The sequence below is a fragment of the Oreochromis niloticus genome, linkage group LG3 (genome assembly GCF_001858045.2).
Source record: "Oreochromis niloticus isolate F11D_XX linkage group LG3, O_niloticus_UMD_NMBU, whole genome shotgun sequence".
Lineage (NCBI taxonomy): Eukaryota > Metazoa > Chordata > Actinopteri > Cichliformes > Cichlidae > Oreochromis > Oreochromis niloticus.
Window position 1 is genome coordinate 42205597 of NC_031967.2, and position 18437 is coordinate 42224033.

Sequence of the window (18437 nt, forward strand, 5' to 3'; positions counted from 1 at the left end):
TACATGAGTGTTTTCTTTAAACAATTAAATGGCCTCTGATGTACAACAGAACAATAGCTGCAGAGGAATACATTGTTGGCGTCATTTTCTTTTAGGTGGAACAATAAAATAAACCCCAGAATTAAAACAATTTAATTGTGTTCTGAATGTCATTATATTATTAGCACCAAATTACAATTTTTTTAATGTTTGGACATTTTGTTACAGCCCTGCAGTATTGTAAATCACAATGGCACGGTCATGTATTCAGTAACTGCTGACGATAACACTGACAGTATTATATTCAGTAGCGCCGATGATGTATTTAGAATGTTGCTAACAAGCTAGCCTTGCATATCTTCTCACATTGAACACTCATGAAGACCTTCAGCGGCAGCCAAACTCTCAGTCAGCGGCTCGGCCTTTGACCTTCTATGCCTGCTATGAACCCGGTAGTCTTAATTGTTTCCTTTTTATACTTCATACCAAACCAAGAAGAGCCTTTTGTCGTTACTGTTGCAGCCACCCGCGTCAACAAGAAGCCAAACTTGATGTATCACTTGTGTTGATGCGTTTCAGCATCCATTAGTTTTAGCTGTTGTCGACTTTGTTTGAGCCCATTGTGCAAATTTAACTGCCAAATCCACTTTAGTTTCATTTCCTGCCTTTGTTGTTACTTTTAGAGTTTTCAAATTTATTATGATTTACTAAATCTTCTCAAGGACTGTTGAGACACAATGTGCAGTCAAATTAATGGGAAGAAAACAATTTTTCATGCAAAGTTTAATATGAATGTTGTATTTTTAGCACCTCAGGAATTTCACATATCACCACAAAGTCAGTTGATTGGTTTTTTTTGTTTTTTTATTCTTTAGATTCTTACAATTAGTCTACCTGATGTGTGACCTGATTTCTTTGGGTTTTTCAAGCATCCAGCAAATACTTTAACATTCTTGCACATCAGTACATCGTTGTCATTATCACTGTAAACAGTTAGGCTGGTTTTATATGTTTTAGATGTTTGGTCCAGGACATTCGCAATTCTCCAAAGAAACGTAGCTGACAAATGAAAAAAAATCTCTATTTTTGGTTGTAAATGAAAAACGTTGGCATTAAAACCCTGATGATCATGAGCTGTAAGGTTTTACTATGTCATTAGTACATTTTGAACCATTTCGAGCAAAGTTGGACAGATGATTCAGTTTCACTTTGACCCGGGTGGCTGTGATTACTGGGTCCTATGTGTTTTGATTGGATGTGATTGATTGAGTGTGTGTGTGTGTGTGTGTGTGTGTGTGTGCATCTGTGTGATCATTTTACATCATGCCTCATTATAGACCGGAGCTGATTTTTTTTTTTTTTTTTTATGCACTAGACAAATTAGGATTTTGAACCAAACTGGGCTGGTTTTCCAAAAAGAAATCTGAGTCTGAGGTTGATCTTTAAGGTCCGTACAATTTGCTAAAGAATGTCTTGAATAATTTAATAACAGGATTTTTGTATGAAAAATCCTTGAATTACTAATTTAGACAAAATCGATTTGTTAACACAATCAAACTGGACAATTCAACGAAAAAAAAAACTCGCCTGCAGCTCAATTTTTTTCAAAGCTGTGGAAAATTAAGCATAAGTTCACCTTGAGGTGCTTTTTAGGAAAACTAGTCCTGGTTTGATGTGGAGGGAGAGGAGTGAAGAAAAGAGTTTTAACAACATGTTGTAGACATGTGTTAATGCGAATAATGATCTGTAATGTGATGTGTGTTGATATGAAACATGGATGTTTGCTGATATTAAGATGGAGAAGAAGGGGGGGGAAAAACCCTTATTTGTACTGAGGAAACAAATGCATTCAACTGTGAAAATTAAACTAATACAATGGTACAATGTTGAAGTGCTGTTTCTTGGAAATTTGTGATACATACATACAAACATAGAGACATGGATAGATAACATAACACAAATAAGACAGATTTGACACGTAGTGGTGTACTTTTACAGAAAGGCAAGCAGAGTCGACCCACCCCCTGCCCCCCAAACCCAACCGTCCCAATAACATACACAAGACTTTCGGCCATTCGGCGCATTGGGCGGCAAGTCTGCGCCAGGGTAATTGGTCAGCTGTGGCTGCTTCGACCTCATGCAATATCTAAGGTGTGTAGATCATCAATGAAAGTCCTCCGCCATGTTGTTGGGGGCGGCCTGGTTTGCGTCTTCCGTGGGGTGGGTTCCACATGATGGCGATCTTGGGCAGTCAGTGCGCAACTGGCATAAAATGTGATCTCCAAAGTGCATACGCTGCTCAGACATAATGTCACTGAGGGGACGTGTGGCAGTCTGGCTGTTGATTTCTTAATTTGTGACATGGTCCCAGTAAGAGACCTGCAGGGTCCATCTTAGCCATTGCTGCTGTGCCGCACAGTCTTTTATAAAATTTTGGCAGATGTTTTCCACATTTCACAAGCATAGATCACAGTGGGTATAATGATGGAATTAAGCAGACGAATCTTCATCGCCACGTCAATCTTTGGGGTCGACCAGATCAGCCAGAAGCGCTGGAAGACTGCATTCAACACACAACGTCGTGTTCAGCATCTCAGTCGCTTGCAAGGACGCTGCCAGATAAGTGAATTGGTTCACCTCCTCCACCATAATGGGACCCTGTGCCGCCATGTAACCAGTCCTGATGACCTTGGTCTTGTTCTTGGTCTTGTACACACACACACACACAGTGGTGAGGAAATCCATGTAGCCATCCTCTGTGCGGACGCAGCAACTGGATCGAAGGTAGAGGGATGGAGTATTTGGACAAATTACTCAGGGATGCCACGCAATGTTCTAGAGGGAATCTCGCCTATTGAACGCCTTTCTGAAATTGACAAAATTGATCAAGAGACGCTGCTGGTATTCCAAACTCTGTTTGATGATGGTGCGCAAGATAAAGATCTTCTTTATGCGCGACAGGCCACTGGGAAATCTGGCTTGTTCCTCCTGGAGTTTCTGGTCCACGGCCTTATGTCTTCAGAGGAGGACAATGCTAAACACCTTGCCCCAAACCAAGAGGAGTGTGATTCTTTGCCTGAGCTTTAGGATGACTCCCCTTCACCAGTACCTAACAAGACAAGGGAAGCAAACTAGAAACACTGACATGAGAAACGGACTTTCAAAGTAAAACAGGAAATATAACACAGATAAGTGGACTTGACACAGAGAGAGACATGACTGACCGGGGAGACAGAGGGAACATGAAGCACAGAGACAAAGGGTAACCTAATGTGAAACACAGGGAGGGTACGGAAACAGAAACTCCAAGCTTCTTTAACAATAATCAAGAAGTAAATCAAACACAAAACACTGGGTCACACCCAGCACCATGACATAAAGTATCAAAAGTAAGAATAATTCTGCAGAAAAATGTTCAACATCAATATTAAATTGAAAAATACTACTCCTGCATATGTTTAAGACTTAGGTCATTTTAAGTACTTTATATGCTGTTTTTTTCCAGCAGCATATTCTATAAATCTGCCATCTCAGAAAAGAATTAGTTGTTCATTAACTCAGGAACACAGGCCTACATCTTAATTTATTTAAGTATATCAAAATATGATATGATATTATTAAAAAAACAAAATTTACTGAATTAAAAGGTTTGAGCAGTGTGTGAGATGGCTAACTGTTAATATATACAGGGGGAACTAAAAATATGCTGCTGTCTCCTCACCATCATGGTGACAGCTTTCTGTGCTAATGTACTAACGACGTTATTAACAACTTTTTCACAATAACTTTTTTCCCATCTTCTCTACATCACACAGGTTCAAAGTGGTCAGGAAGAGGAATTTCATCTATTATGAAGTTAAATCAATAAAGTTCATTAACTTGCTAGCTGTGCTTTCATTCGAAACACAGATCATAACTGATCTCAGAGAACTGAAAGCTGAGCCAGCAGCAGACTTCCAAGCACGCTGCTCTCCCACCAGTTTATCATGACAGACCAGCAGTTCCCTTTCAGTCAATTCACTCGGTACAACACATAAGTATGGGATATCACGCCCTCGCGTGTCCTGGCTGAAGAAACCTTTATTCACGCCTTTAAGGCAGATGACGTGTGATGACACGTGCACGGCCCCGCCTGCACATATAGCCGCTGTCATCACGGTCATCCCTCAGTTCTTACGCTCTTCACCTCGCTGAGAACACCTCTGCTGAGTTCGGCTAGCTAGCTGCTGCTAGTTAGCTCCGTTGTCTGCCGACTTGAACTTAGCTTAACTGCCCCTGTTGGTGTTAGCCTCCACCGCCCAGTTGGTGTGTAGGCTGCCCGCGGAGCGCTAATTTCAAGTTTTTCCTGTGCAGCGTTTCGCTTTGCGTTTTGGAATGGACTCCAAACCGAAGCGAGCAAAGCAGAAATCTTCTGTTCGCCCCTGTCCTCAGGGATGCGGTTTCTGTTTGCACGACAGCGACCAGCACGATGCCTGCCCTGTCTGCCTGGGAATCGTCCACGCTAGGAGAGCGTTGACGGAGCCCGAAGCCTGTGCGTTTTGTCGCCAGCTCCGGCGCTCAACCCTGGAAAGACGGGTGACGTTTGTGGAAAAAGTGCTGGGACGCTCGGCTGTCGCACGGCATGACCCTTTCCTTTCCGAGTCTGGAGCCCCGGCTTCGTCCGAGTCCGAAGACGAGGATTTCCCGGTCGATGTCCCCGCAATTAGCTGGGCTGACCACATGGAATATGTTGACGGGTTAGCCGATGACGAGCCGGAACCATGCAGGAGCGCTGACGGGCTTCAGCCTGGGTTGAAGCCCGCCAGCGCTCCCCAGGAAGACGATGACGTGCTGGACATCGGCCTGGACATCCATGGTTTGTCGGAGGATGAGCAGGAGAGCTCATTGTCGGCCCAATGTGCTGCCGCTGCTGCGCCGGTCGGCCACGATGACACCTCTCTTTTCTCCCTGTTTCGCCGTGCTGCTGAGAAGCTGCAGGTGGACTGGCCCTCTCCTCCGCCAGCTCAGAAGCCGTCGCGGTTCGCGGGTTTTTTCCTCCCACCGGAGCCCGCAACGGCCAAAAACTGCCTTCCCATGTTCCCAGACTTTCTCTGCGAGCTAACAGCATCATGGGACAAACCTCTGTCTACCCGCGTCACTGTGCCCGGCTATGGACAGTACATGGAGTTGGACGGCGCCGAGGGGGCTGGCTTAGCTAACCCACCCCCTATGGAGCCGTCTCTGGCTGCTTATCTGGCCCCGTCCCATAACCATGGTGTCGGTGGCCCCGCAACTCTGCCGTCCAAGCACTGCAGATTCTCTGCTTCACAGCTGGAGAAGATTTATCGGGCTCAGGCCGGCACTGCTCGCGCCATGAGCTCCGTCACCATGCTCCAGACGTACCAGGCAATGTGCCTGGCGGAGCTCGGATCGCTGGTTCCTGATGACAGCCCTTTGGCACCTCTTCTTAACGAGGTCAGAGTCGCCACAGATTACATCCTCCATGCGTCTCGCTGTGCAGCGCTCTCCCTGGGCAGAGGGATGGCTTCGACAGTAGTGGCGCAGAGGCACCTGTGGCTGACCCTCTCTGACGTCCCGGATAGAGACAGAGCTGTATATCTGGACGCACCAGTGTCTGCGGCTGGGTTATTCGGACATTCACTTGAAGCCATTCAGGCTAGATTCGATCTGAGGAAGAAGTAGACGGAAGCTCTGCGCGACATCATCCCCAGACGTCAGCCCAAGCCCAAGCCCGCAGCTAGCTCTCACAGGCCCGCCGCTCCTCTGCCGACTGGCAAGAGACCGGCGCCCACTGCTGAAGTGGGTGCGCCGCCAGCGAGAGCACATCCTCCGGCCCGAGCTCCACGCCAGTCGGCCTGGAGCAGAGGCCCACCCTCGGGCCCCCGGCGGGACCTGACGCCCCGGAGGAAGAAGCCTCAGCCCTCCTAGCTGTGGTTTCGAGTGGAGAAGGGGTCCAGCAGCAGGGAGACGCTGCTTTTACCCCTCTGTTGCTGCCCAAGAGGTGCCGCTTAAGTTCTGTTCAGGTTGTCAGCCCCAGAAGGCGCTGCACTTTCCTAACACAGTCTCCCAACCACAAAACCCCTGCACACAAAATGCCTCAGGTAACTCCCTGTTCAGGTGTGTTAAATGTTCAGGTGACCACATCAAGTGTTCCCGCTGTTTTTCTTTGTTGTGCCCCAGAAAAGGTGCCTCCAACAAAATGTATGAATGTACATGTTCCCATGTTACAATCAATAAAGAGTGTTGTTTATTCTCAAACAATCACAAATGCTCAGCCTGCGGGCAGAATGAGCCAGGTCAGGCAGGTGATGCAGTCCCCTGCAGACACACTGGGGGCGACAACGCCCCGCCGACGGTGCTGCAGGTCAGCGGGCTGGCTGCTCGCTTCCCTCAGTGGCGCGCTTGCGCCCCCTCTCTGTGGGTGCTGCGAACCGTTGCCATGGGTTACCGGTTGCAGTTCCGGGTCAAGCCGCCTCGTTTCCAGGGAGTCGTAAACACGACTGTCAACACCGAGGCGGCCATGATACTCAGAGAGGAAATAAAGGCGCTATTGCAGAAAAGAGCAATACGAGTGGTCCCCGCTTCGGAGACAGACAAAGGTTGGTACAGCCGCTATTTTGTTGTTCCGAAAAGAGGGGGAGGGCTTCGTCCCATCCTCGACCTGCGAGTCTTGAACACGTATCTACGTACGTACAGGTTCAAGATGCTAACACTCAGACAGCTCTTGAATGCAGTCGGCCCGGGAGATTGGTTTGCGACAATCGATCTAACAGATGCTTATTTTCATGTGGCTATACACCCGAAACACAGGCAGTTTCTGAGGTTTGCATTCGAGGGCGTAGCCTACGAATACCTAGTGCTGCCGTTCGGGCTGTCGCTCGCTCCTCGCACCTTTACGAAATGTGCCGAAGCAGCGCTAGCGCCCCTCAGAGAGAGAGGCATCCCCATCTTAGCCTACCTAGACGACGGGGCTCTCGTAGCTTGCTCCAGAGAGCAGGCGGAGACACAGCTGTCACTGGTTCTGTCACACATTCAGACACTGGGGTTCTCTGTGAACTTTCAAAAGAGCTCGCTAATCCCGAGTCAGCAGATTTCTTTCCTCGGTTTGGAAATATGCTCACTTTCCAGCCGCGCACGTTTGTTGGAGCACAGAGTGGCCGCGTTTCATCGCTGCCTCGCTCAGTTTCAGCTGGGACGCAGACTGCGTTTCCAGACGATATTACGCTTGTTGGGCATGATGGCATCTATGATCGCCATAGTGCCACTTGGACTGTTAAAAATGAGAGCGTTTCAACGCTGGACTCTCTCTCACCGCCTGTGTGCATCGCGTCACCTCCGGAGGAGGCTGCCGGTAACCGCGTCTTGCATGCTAGCTCTCCGTCCTTGGAGGGAGCCCAGGCTGCTGCATCAGGGCTCTCGGATTGGGAGGGTGTTGTTTCGCAAGGTGGTGTCCACAGATGCTTCCCTAAGAGGGTGGGGAGCGCTGTGCAAGGGTGCATCAGTGAGAGGGATCTGGTCCGCAGCTCAGCGCCAGCTGCACATCAACCACTTAGAGCTGTTAGCAGTGTTCTTAGCTCTAAAGCATTTCCGTCCAGTCCTGGAGGGCCAGCAGGTCTTAGTCAGGACGGACAATTCAACAGTGGTGTCTTACATAAACAGGCAGGGAGGAACACGCTCTCTTCCCCTGTTGAAGCTGTCTCGCTCTCTGCTGTTATGGTGCAGTGTTCATTTTCTGTCTCTGAGAGCCACCCATGTCCCGGGCCACCTGAACCTGGGGCCGGACCTTCTCTCCAGGGGGAGTCCTCTGGTGAGAGAATGGAGGTTACACCCTTTAATAGTGGCTCAGATTTGGGATCTATTTGGCAAGGCGCAAATAGATCTTTTTGCTTCCAGGGTAAATACTCACTGCCCCCTGTTCTTCTCCATAATCGACCACGATGCACCCTTGGGCTTGGACGCGCTAGCGCACCAATGGCCAGACGTGCTCCTGTATGCATTTCCCCCAGTGGAAATGATATCTCCAGTTCTAGAGAGAGTGCGTCGGCATTCCCTCTCTCTGATTCTAGTGGCCCCTTGGTGGCCCACAAGGTCGTGGTATGCAGAGATAATCAGCCTGCTAGCAGCGAGTCCTTGGCAGCTTCCTCTCCGCAGGGATCGCCTCTCTCAGGCGGGAGGAGAAGTGTTTCATCCGCGCCCAGATCTGTGGCGCCTTCATGCTTACCTGCTGAGAGGCTAAACTTGATTGCTAAGGGTTTGCCACCCAGTGTGATAGCGACAATCCAGAGCGCTAGGGCCTCATCTACTAGAGGCTTGTACGCTTACAAATGGCGAGCCTTCGAGCAATGGTGCCATGACCACCACACTCTCCCATTTCAGTGCTCTATTGTGGATGTTTTGACATTCCTGCAGGAGCTGCTGGATAAGGGCCTTTCATTTTCGACAATTAAGGTTTATTTAGCAGCTATATCTGCTTGTCATATTGGCTTTGACGGGGTGACACCAGGTGCACATCCCCTCGCCATACGTTTTCTGAAAGGGGTTCGCCGGCTGAGACCCGTGCTTAAGTCCAGTGTCCCTGCTTGGGACTTGTCTTTGGTGCTGGAGGCCCTTTGTAGCCCCCCGTTTGAACCCATCGAGTCTGTGGATATGAAATTTCTTTCATATAAGACTGCATTACTTCTCGCTTTGGCTTCGGCAAAGCGAGTGGGTGACCTTCATGCGCTGTCCGTGCATCCCGCCTGCACACAGTTTTCTCCTGATGGCCACAAGGTCGTATTGCGTCCAAATGCTGCCTATTTTCCCAAGATCATGCCTGCATCTTATAGCTCAATGGAGTTTGAGTTGCTGAGCTTTTGCTCCCCTCCTTTTGCATCTGAGGAGCAGAGGAGGATGCATTCTCTTTGTCCAGTGCGTGTGCTACGCACCTACATTGAGCACACTCAGAATGTGCGTTTATGTGACCAGCTGTTTGTCTGCTTCGCCAATCCAAATAGAGGTAGAGCTCTGTCCAAACAGAGGCTGTCCCACTGGATTATAGAAGCTATCTCACTGGCATACGGCACCAGAGGTCTTGCTTTGCCCCACGGGGTGAGAGCTCATTCCACCAGGGGGATGGCAACCTCATGGGCTCTTTTTAAAGGGGTGCCTGTAGCTGATATTTGTGCGGCAGCTAGTTGGGCATCACCGCACACTTTTGTGCAGTTTTATCGGTTGGACGTTACAGCCCCTTCGGTGGCTCATACTGTCCTTTCTGCTGGGTCTACCACTCACTAAGGAAGTGGTGGCCCGATTCCGGTTCGGTGGCTGCTCTGTGGGGCGTGTATATATGTCCCATACTTATGTGTTGTACCGAGTGAATCGACTGAAAGGGAACGAATAGTTATGTCTATAACTTCTGTTCCCTGAAGGAGAGGAACGAGGTACAACACAAGGTGGCCCCACTGAGCAGTTTGGCTCGGTGAAGAGTGGCTATCGAACTGAGGGATGACCGTGATGACAGCGGCTATATGTGCAGGCGGGGCCGTGCACGTGTCATCACACGTCATCTGCCTTAAAGGCGTGAATAAAGGTTTCTTCAGCCAGGACACGCGAGGGTGTGATATCCCATACTTATGTGTTGTACCTCGTTCCTCTCCTTCAGGGAACAGAAGTTATAGACATAACTATTCGTTTATCCACATGTGCAAATCACCAGAAAAAAAGCTGCTGGACTCTTAACAATGACTTGAGCTAGGTAAGCTAACAGGAGACAGACACACCCGTAAGACAGAGACAGTTACACTTTCCTATGAGTATAAAACAAGCTGAAGCTTTGAGGAGAGAAGTTCAAACAGCAGTAAATCCATGAGATGAAATTCCAGTTAAAAGGGCAAGTGGAGTTGAGCACACTGAGGACTTCCTCCAAAATACAAGGCAATCACACACAAATACATACTAGACATTTAGACTTAAATATTGCTACCCTAACTAAAGAATTTGGTGATGAAAGGAGAAAAAACGCATGTCCTTAAGTACTGTAGAAAATGAGGTGAGGACACTCAGATGTAATAAAACTGCAGCTCCTGACCATGCCTGCTGGAAACCTCAGTCATACGAACACCTGAGACCTGGAGAGAAATCAAAATTCAAACGCCAGGGACCAAGAGCAACGAAAGCAAAAGGAGAGGGGATGGGTACAAGGCCATAGGGAGCCATGACAAGTGTTATATTTTTTTCATTGAGCTATGTTGTTTGTCATACTTTGGCTGCAACACAAACATAGCAATTTTATTTTGACCTAAATAAAGCACATCTAATTGTAATACATTGCATGGACAAAGAACTCTACTCAAAGTTCATACAAAGCGATTTATGCTCCTGTGATCCTGTATGATCACATGCTAAACTTTTATGGCTTAAAACTTTCAAAGTACAGATTATAAAGTTTTAGAAGAGGGACAAGCTGCTTCCAAAGTTCAAACTGTGCTTTTTCCTGCACACGGCCTGGTATCGGCTCCATTCTACAGGCAATCATTGTTGCTGAGAGGTGAAATGGCACAGAGAGGAAATCAGCAGGATTCAAAAAAATTATCTTGTTCACTCTGTTTGGATCTACTAAAGGATCCAGTAACTATTCCCTGTGGACACAACTACTGCATGAACTGTATTAAAGGTTTCTGGGATGAAGAGGAGAAAAACAAAAAAATCCACAGCTGCCATCAGTGCAGGAAAGCTTTCATACCAAAGCCTGTGCTGCAGAAAAATACCTTGTTAGCAGAGTTGGTGGAGGATCTGAAGAAAAAGAAGACTAGACTCCAAGCTGCTCCAGCTGATCACTGGTTTGCTGGACCTGAAGATGTGGCCTGTGATGTCTGCACTGGGAGGAAGATGAAAGCCATCAAGTCCTGTCTAGTTTGTTTAGTTTCTTACTGTGAGAAACACCTCCAACCTCACTATGATGCAGCTCCATTAAAGAAACACAAGCTGGTGGCCCCCTCCAAGAAGCTCCAGGAGAACATCTGCTCTCGTCATGATGAGGTGATGAAGATTTTCTGTCGTACTGATCAGCAGAGTATCTGTTATCTCTGCTTGATGGATGAACATAAAGGCCATGAAACAGTCCCAGCTGCAGCAGAAAGGACTGAGAAGCAGAAGGAGCTCGAGGTGAGACGACTAAACATCCAGCAGAGAATCCAGGAGCGAGAGAAAGATGTGAAGCTGCTTCAACAGGAGGTGGAGGCCGTCAATGGCTCTGCTGATAAAGCAGTGGAGGACAGTGAGAAGATGTTCACTGAGCTGATCCGTCTCATCCAGGAAAAAAGATCCGATATGAAGAAGAAGGTCAGATCCCGGCAGAAAACTGAAGTGAGTCGAGTCAAAGAGCTTCGGGAGAAGCTGGAGCAGGAGATCGCTGAGCTGAAGAGGAAAGACGGCGAGCTGGAGCAACTCTCACACACAGAGGATCACAACCAGTTTCTACACAACTACCCCTCACTGTCAGCACTCAGTGAGTCTACACACTCATCCAGCATCAATATTCGTCCTCTGAGGTACTTTGAGGATGTGACAGCAGCTGTGTCAAAGACCAGAGATAAACTACAGGACATTCTGAGAGAGGAATGGACAAACATCTCACGGGTGGTGACTATGGTGGATGTTTTATTGTCACAACTACAACCAGAGCCAAAGACCAGAGATGAATTCTTAAAATATTCATGTGCAATCACACTGGATCCAAACACAGCAAACACACATCTGTTATTATCTGAGAGGAACAGAAAAGCAACATTTAAGGAACAACAGCAGCCTTATTCTGATCATCCAGACAGATTTCTTCCTTGTTGGCAGGTCCTGAGTAAAGAGAGTCTGACGCGACGTTGTTACTGGGAGGTGAAGTGGAGAGGAAAAGTTTATGTAGCAGTTTCATACAAGAATATCAGCAGAGTAGGGAGGCTAAATGATTGTGTATTTGGATTAAATGATAAATCTTGGGCATTAAGTTGTGATAGCAAGAGTTATAAATTTTTCTACAACAAAGTCCAAACTGAGCTCTCAGTTCCTGAGGCTTCCACATTAGGAGTATACTTGGATAATAGTGCAGGTATTCTGTCTTTCTACAGTGTTTCTGAAACCACTGTGATTCTACTCCATAGAGTCCAGACCACATTCACTCAGCCACTCTACGCTGGACTTATGCTTTTTGAGCGAGGAGACACTGCAGAGTTCCTTAAATTGAAATAGGCAGAGTGGGTATATATAGTGGGTTTATATTAGAACTTCTGAAGTTCTCTAGAGATGTGCTGCTGTAAATAAACGTGTAGCTACATTTCTTGCATAAGTATAAACCTTAATTTGTTATTATGGTCAAGAATTATTAGTTTAAATTATACTTCTACTCATATTCAGCATGCTTGATCAGTCTTGAATTAATTAAATGTAGCAATACACTGGAGTTTGATTGGTTTGTTTTTAGTAAGTTGAATACCTTTGGATATTATTAAATATCTTTTATTATGATTCTGAAGAGAGATTTCGATTAGACTTGATCATTTATACATCAAACTATGGTAACAAAATGATACAGGAAATGCATGCTTTACTCACCACACTCCACCAATCTAATGGTTGTTTTGGTTTATCTGCTGGATGTTTCGGGAAGTTTAATGTCCCTTAATTTGTTTATGTTCTATAAAAGTGGTGTACTTTGGACAGTTTCTTCACCTGATATAAATAACTCCTGTTTTATCAGCTACAATTAAAGACAATGGTAAAACAATAAAGAATGTTATTTGGTTGGTAGTTAAACCCTTTAATCCGATAAATTGTAAAAAAAAAAAAAAAATTTTTTTATTTTTTAGCAATAAATGGACAACAAGCAGCAGTATGCAATGACCAATCAGCAACTATTCTTGCGCTGTTAACACCCCCAACCCCCCCACCCGGATTTAGTGAACTATGTCTAAATAAATAAGCAAAACTAAAATATACCTACCAGCTCTTGCAGATATCTCATGAAGTCTACAATTCCATCTACCAGTGAAGACCATACAGCTGGCGTGCTACAGAAAAGCGGCGGGCAGAGTAGGGAGCTCTGCAATAAACCGAGCCACTGGAAAGAACAGTGACCATCGCTGCCCCCTTTCTTTCCAGCACCTCTGAGCGGAGAGACTGACAGGACGGCCAAGGACGCCGCCGGGTTTTCCTTGCCCCGCTCTGATTGGCTGGATTTTAACGTTGTGGCTGACACCACCGGATTTTAGTGATTTTAACGCCGTGGCGGACACCACCGGACTTTTAATGTTCATGTTTTATTGATTTTTATTGTGTGTTCTCCCCTGGCCAGGGTTGTTTTAATTGCTTTTAAACTTTTAACTGTTTTTGTATAATAAATTATATTTTAGTGATACAGTTTTTATATCCTTCTATTGCCTTGGCTGCTCCACTGCTCCACTGCTCCGTCTGTTTTTTGGAGGGTTTCCCTCCTTACGGTGTGTTCACACCGAACGCGAAAGACGCGACCAAAACGCGCCAGACGCCCCTAACTTGACGCGTGCAAATTCGCACCTCGACGCGTGTCCAACGCAAATTATTCGCGAGTCAAAATATGCAATTTTGACGCGCATGAAGCGGAAATGTGGGCAAGATGGCAGCTGTCGAGCTAGTGTTTGAAGAGAGCAGGGTTTTAATAGTTTTGCAATTTTCATTAGTTTTTATTTTTATTTAGTTTTGACTTCAGATTTTCAATTTTATATTAGTTTTAATTAGTTTTTACCAATTGTTTGCTAGTTTAGTTTAGTTTTAATTTTTTTTTGAAAATCCTTAGTTTCAGTTATAGTTTTAGTTGTGTTTGCAATACTTAAGTGTAATAAAATCCCAGTTTCATCATATCAGTCATGCTCTTCTGCTTATCCTTAGGTATGTTGCTATTCCAGCTACCATACCCTGCACCCTGCACAGGTCACCTGTCTGTCGCAGGGCTAACACGTAGAGACAGACAACTCACATTCCCACCTATGGGTTCTTTAAATAAATAAATAAATAAATAAATAAATTAGGGCAGATGAACAACTGTTGATACCAGGCAACTATAAAATGTATATCTTGTCTGCAATGAGACTATTAACTCTTGCAGCACCGGGTGTTCGTAATTTTGGTTCAAGTGAATTGATAAACCTTTTGAAGGCAATTGACTCACACAGTTATGTAGATATCCCAGTCCTGTTGTCTCGGGATGCATCACGCTGCCTTGCCTGGGGTTAGCTTCTGTTTCTGGGGATGAGGGCTGAGTGTGCTCCCTACCTTCTCAAGGTAAGCTAGGTTAGCCTTCTTGTGTGAGCTTTTCAAGTGCACTTTAAGGTTTGTGGGATTTTTTTTCCCTTTAGAAATGTCCCTCATAATTTGTCTCTTTCCACTACAAGACACTTGCTTTATCCAAAACACAGTCATATTCAAAGTAATCCCAAATTGGACTCTGGCGCTTTCTCCAGACTTTTCCTGACATGATTCTGCGCGTGGACGGAGCAGCGACACAGACGACTCGACTAACGTACTGCCACCTGCTGGCATAATGAGACACAGCAAGAAAAAAACCTGGAAACTAAACTTCTTTTTTACCCTTGACTATTGTATGACACGCACACATCAACGAAAACTAAACACATTTTTGCTATAAATTCAGTTAATTTTAGTTAGTTTTGTGAACACTCATTACAGTTTTAGTTAGTTTTCCTTTTTTCGTTTTTATTTTTATTTCCGTTAACGAAATGTTTTTTCACTTCTAGTTTTCGTTATTTCGTTAGTTTTAGTTAACGATAATAACCTTGGAAGAGAGTCTCCCTTCTCTATTTACTGTGGAGAGCAGAGCAGCGGCGTTAAGGACGTCCTCGCCGTACCTGGGTCCATCAGGTCCTCCAGAGGCGTGAGCAGTTTGATGACTTTCACCACTTGCTCCCAGAGCTGCATCTGGATGATGGCCGCTTTCAGCGGTACCACCGTCTTTCCCTCGCCTAGTTTGAGGACCTGCTTTCCCGCGTTGGTCCAAGCATCGCCCACCTAGACACCAACTACAGGCGCTCAATCCCACCTGCAGAGCACCTGTCCATCTGCCTGCAGTTAGTAAAAGTGTTTGTTCCTTTATTGATACCTGTGCTAATATATGCTAAACTATCATTTATACATTGCTAACATGGCTGTGGTATGCTATCAGTGAATGCCGTCGGTGTTTACTGATAGCAAACTGTGGTATGGAGACGACTGTTTATAATATTTCTAGTGATACTCAAAAGGTCTCAAGTCCTGATTTAATTTGATTTATGCTGTTATCAGTGTTAGCAATGATAGCATGGCTGTGGTGTCATATCAATGTATGCTCTCGGTGTTTGCTGATATCAAACTGTGGTTTGAGGACCACTGTTGATAATCTTTGTAGTGATACTCAGAAGGTCTATCTTATAAAGTCCTTTTTAAAGAAAAAAAATTAGACCTGGTTTAATTCTGGTATAGAACCAGTTGAATATTTGTATATAATCCCTGCAGCTGTCAGACTCTATGACAGGGGTCACCAGCCTTTCTTAAAACTGAGAGCTAGATAAAATTGTGAACAGTTTGGTTCATCTTTAGTTATATGATAATAACAATTCTATCTTGATATGCTGTCTTATCACAGGTTAATTTTTCAAAACAGGCCTGGGTAGTGTAGCAGCCAACAACTCCTCCAGAGAGGCTGCCCTGGTGAGGGAGAAGTTCATGGCCCACTTCTCGGCAGAGGAAGCAGTGTCTTGGTAGCCAAAAGAATAGCCCATTTGAAGTCCCACTGACTTCCCCACAACAGCTCTGAGCCACCCACCAACCTCTTAAAAGAGCGTTCCTGCCTTTTTAAAATTTTCTTAATAATTGGAGCTTGCCTCCAAAATAAACTAACCTCTCTTTATTCTCTTAAATAATTGGTCTTCACTATGTTCCTATATAGTAGTATATTTTTTCATTAGTATAATATGAAATAAATTCTACATGTGTCAAGTTGTGTGCCAGTATTTGCTGTTTAGTAGAACTGAGACATTAGTCATTACAAAAATTTATTTGAAATAATATTAAAATTCTCAAACAGAAAAACATTAGACATAAATGTATAAAATATAACTATTTACAGAGAGACCGGAATAAAAAGGACCCAGCTTAAAGTGGAAGAGCCTCAGGGAGGAGGAGAAAAATAAGAACATTGTTTCTGCCCTGGAGAGCCTGCTGCCTCATCAGAAAACTACTGATTGCTAGGGTCCAATGTTTCCAAATTTAACACAGCTGTGCTGTTTTCAAAAACAAATTTATAAATTTGAAATTTCACTAATACTCTCGTCTGAGGCGGCATGCTCTCCAGAACAGGAATAAGGCTGAGGAGGGAATGCTCCATTGGAGACTGGTGTGGCCTCTTCAGGGACTCCAGCTCCACCGCCGATGAACCGTCCTGGGACCCGTCCCTCGTCCACCTCGGAGCCGTCCTCCTCTGTGGGCCTGTAAAACACAGCACAAAACAACACAAAGTAATGAGAAGGCTGCTACTAGATTTTCATTTTCAACATTGAAAAAAAAACAGGATATAATCAGATTGGTTGTAGATATTTAGTAAAGGTGATCACAAGGGAATCCCACCGAGTAAAAAGCTATCAGTGCTTGCTGTACATCAGCGAAAAAGTGGGGCAGTGACGGCTGAGCGGGACCACTGTGTGCTGTTTATTAATAAACAATAACACATATTCCTATATGACAGCATGCATAAAAGCAGAAAGGTATTTGTACATCAGTGGGAAAATAGCGGGACAGTAGGCAGGCTTGCTAGCTTTTGTGCGGCTTCCCCGGGTCAGTGAAAAATTTCAAAAGAGAAATGAATGAACTTACCAGGTTGCCAGCTTCACATATCTTCCTCCAAGCTCGGTCCTTTTTATTCCTGTCTCTGTACAGAAAGCAGCTGGTGTCGTACAGCTCCGGGTGGTTTGCTACGGCGTTGATTAGCCTTTCCTCCATATTGAATGAAGTATGAAGGGCTTTGGCTGGATCTGCCCAGGCTCTTGATTGGTTGTTGCGGCGCGAATTGACGCTGGAGTTCAGATTTTTCCAACTTGAGCGGTAGACGTGATACGCGCAAATGCACAAAATGCAACACAAAAACTGACGCGCGTAGTTTTATTCGCATGTGTCCAAACCTTTGCATTTTAGCTTTATTTATGTCTTACACAGCATCCCAACTCTTTAGCTAACTTAATAACTTTAAAGTGAATAGTTAGTCTAATTCATTAGTGCAGCATTACTGGATCACCTCTGTTTGAAGTGATATAATATGATATACAACTATCACTGAAACAGCAAACTTTGTAAATAAACAAACAACACTTCTCATTCTCTAAACGTTTGGCCACAGCTGTAGATTACACTATCAGTGCTTGTTCACTCTTGACAATAATTACATTTCTAAATTCTCTTTGTGCATTTACAGGTAAACAATATCTAATATTTTATCTAAATGACTGCTTTGTCTTTGAAAAGGTGAAGAGCCTGAGGCCGGTGACACTCCAGTTCTACTCCAAGTACATCCTTACGGTGGCTCACAGGACAAGGCGACATTCCTGTCCTGCCAGGAGAGAAGAGAAACTTCAGAGTCTTCATGAAGTTCAACCGCACCTGTCATATGGAATATGACAGGGGTCTCAAACTCCAGTCCTCGAAGGCCGGTGTCATGCAGCTTTTCCATGTGTCCCTGGTGCAACACACCTGAATACAATTAGTAGGTCATTAGCAAGAGTATAGAACTTGACTGCATGCTGAGGTGGCAACCCCTAACCCTACCTACTCAAGTAAATTTAACTAAATGTATGTATTTGGAAACATATACTTCTAAAAATACTTTTATTGCACCATGTTCATTCACTCATGAGCTGCTGTAACATGAATAAAATGGCTGAATTGCCAACTCAGCATGCAGTCAAGTTTTAAATAATAGACTTTATTTCTTAAAATAAATGCCTTTAGAAGACCCCCAAATTATTTTCTTCTTCAAGCCCCTGATATGGAGAGGACAGCATCAGGGTTAGAAGTAACATCCCTTTCAAATAAAGACCTGATATTTTTATTTTTAATTTCACTTAACATTTTTATTCATCACTCCTCATGTTTATGTCCTACAGCAACATGAATCTAAGAAAGTGGAATTTTAGAATATTAGTTATTAAAACTTAAGACAAATACTCCAGTATCAGCAGTTACTACGACTTGTATTCAGTCTGGAAAAATTAGTTGCTGTTTTTCTAAGTTTTAATACAGGAAACATACTGAGAAAACATGGGAGAGAAAATATGGAAGTTCACAATGCTTAGAGCTTTTCTGCTGTCGATTAAAAAAACCCTCCTGTAGGCGCAGTAACTAGCTAATGCCTCAGTTTAACTGCAGCAAACTAAAAATTAATGAGTAAAATGCATTTTAGCTTGTTAATG

At 44.8% G+C, this 18437-nt stretch overlaps 1 protein-coding gene across 1 annotated transcript; it reads left to right on the forward strand.

Moving 5' to 3' along the window:
* Nucleotides 1-7784: 7784 nt before the first annotated feature.
* On the forward strand, nucleotides 7785-12698 carry LOC100704655 (tripartite motif-containing protein 16-like). Its single transcript, XM_025904989.1, has 2 exons — nucleotides 7785-11451; nucleotides 11518-12698. Exons 1-2 carry the CDS (start codon nucleotides 10510-10512, stop codon nucleotides 12196-12198), a joined length of 1623 nt encoding a protein of 540 aa, XP_025760774.1. The 5' UTR covers nucleotides 7785-10509; the 3' UTR covers nucleotides 12199-12698.
* The last annotated feature ends 5739 nt before the right edge of the window (nucleotides 12699-18437 follow it).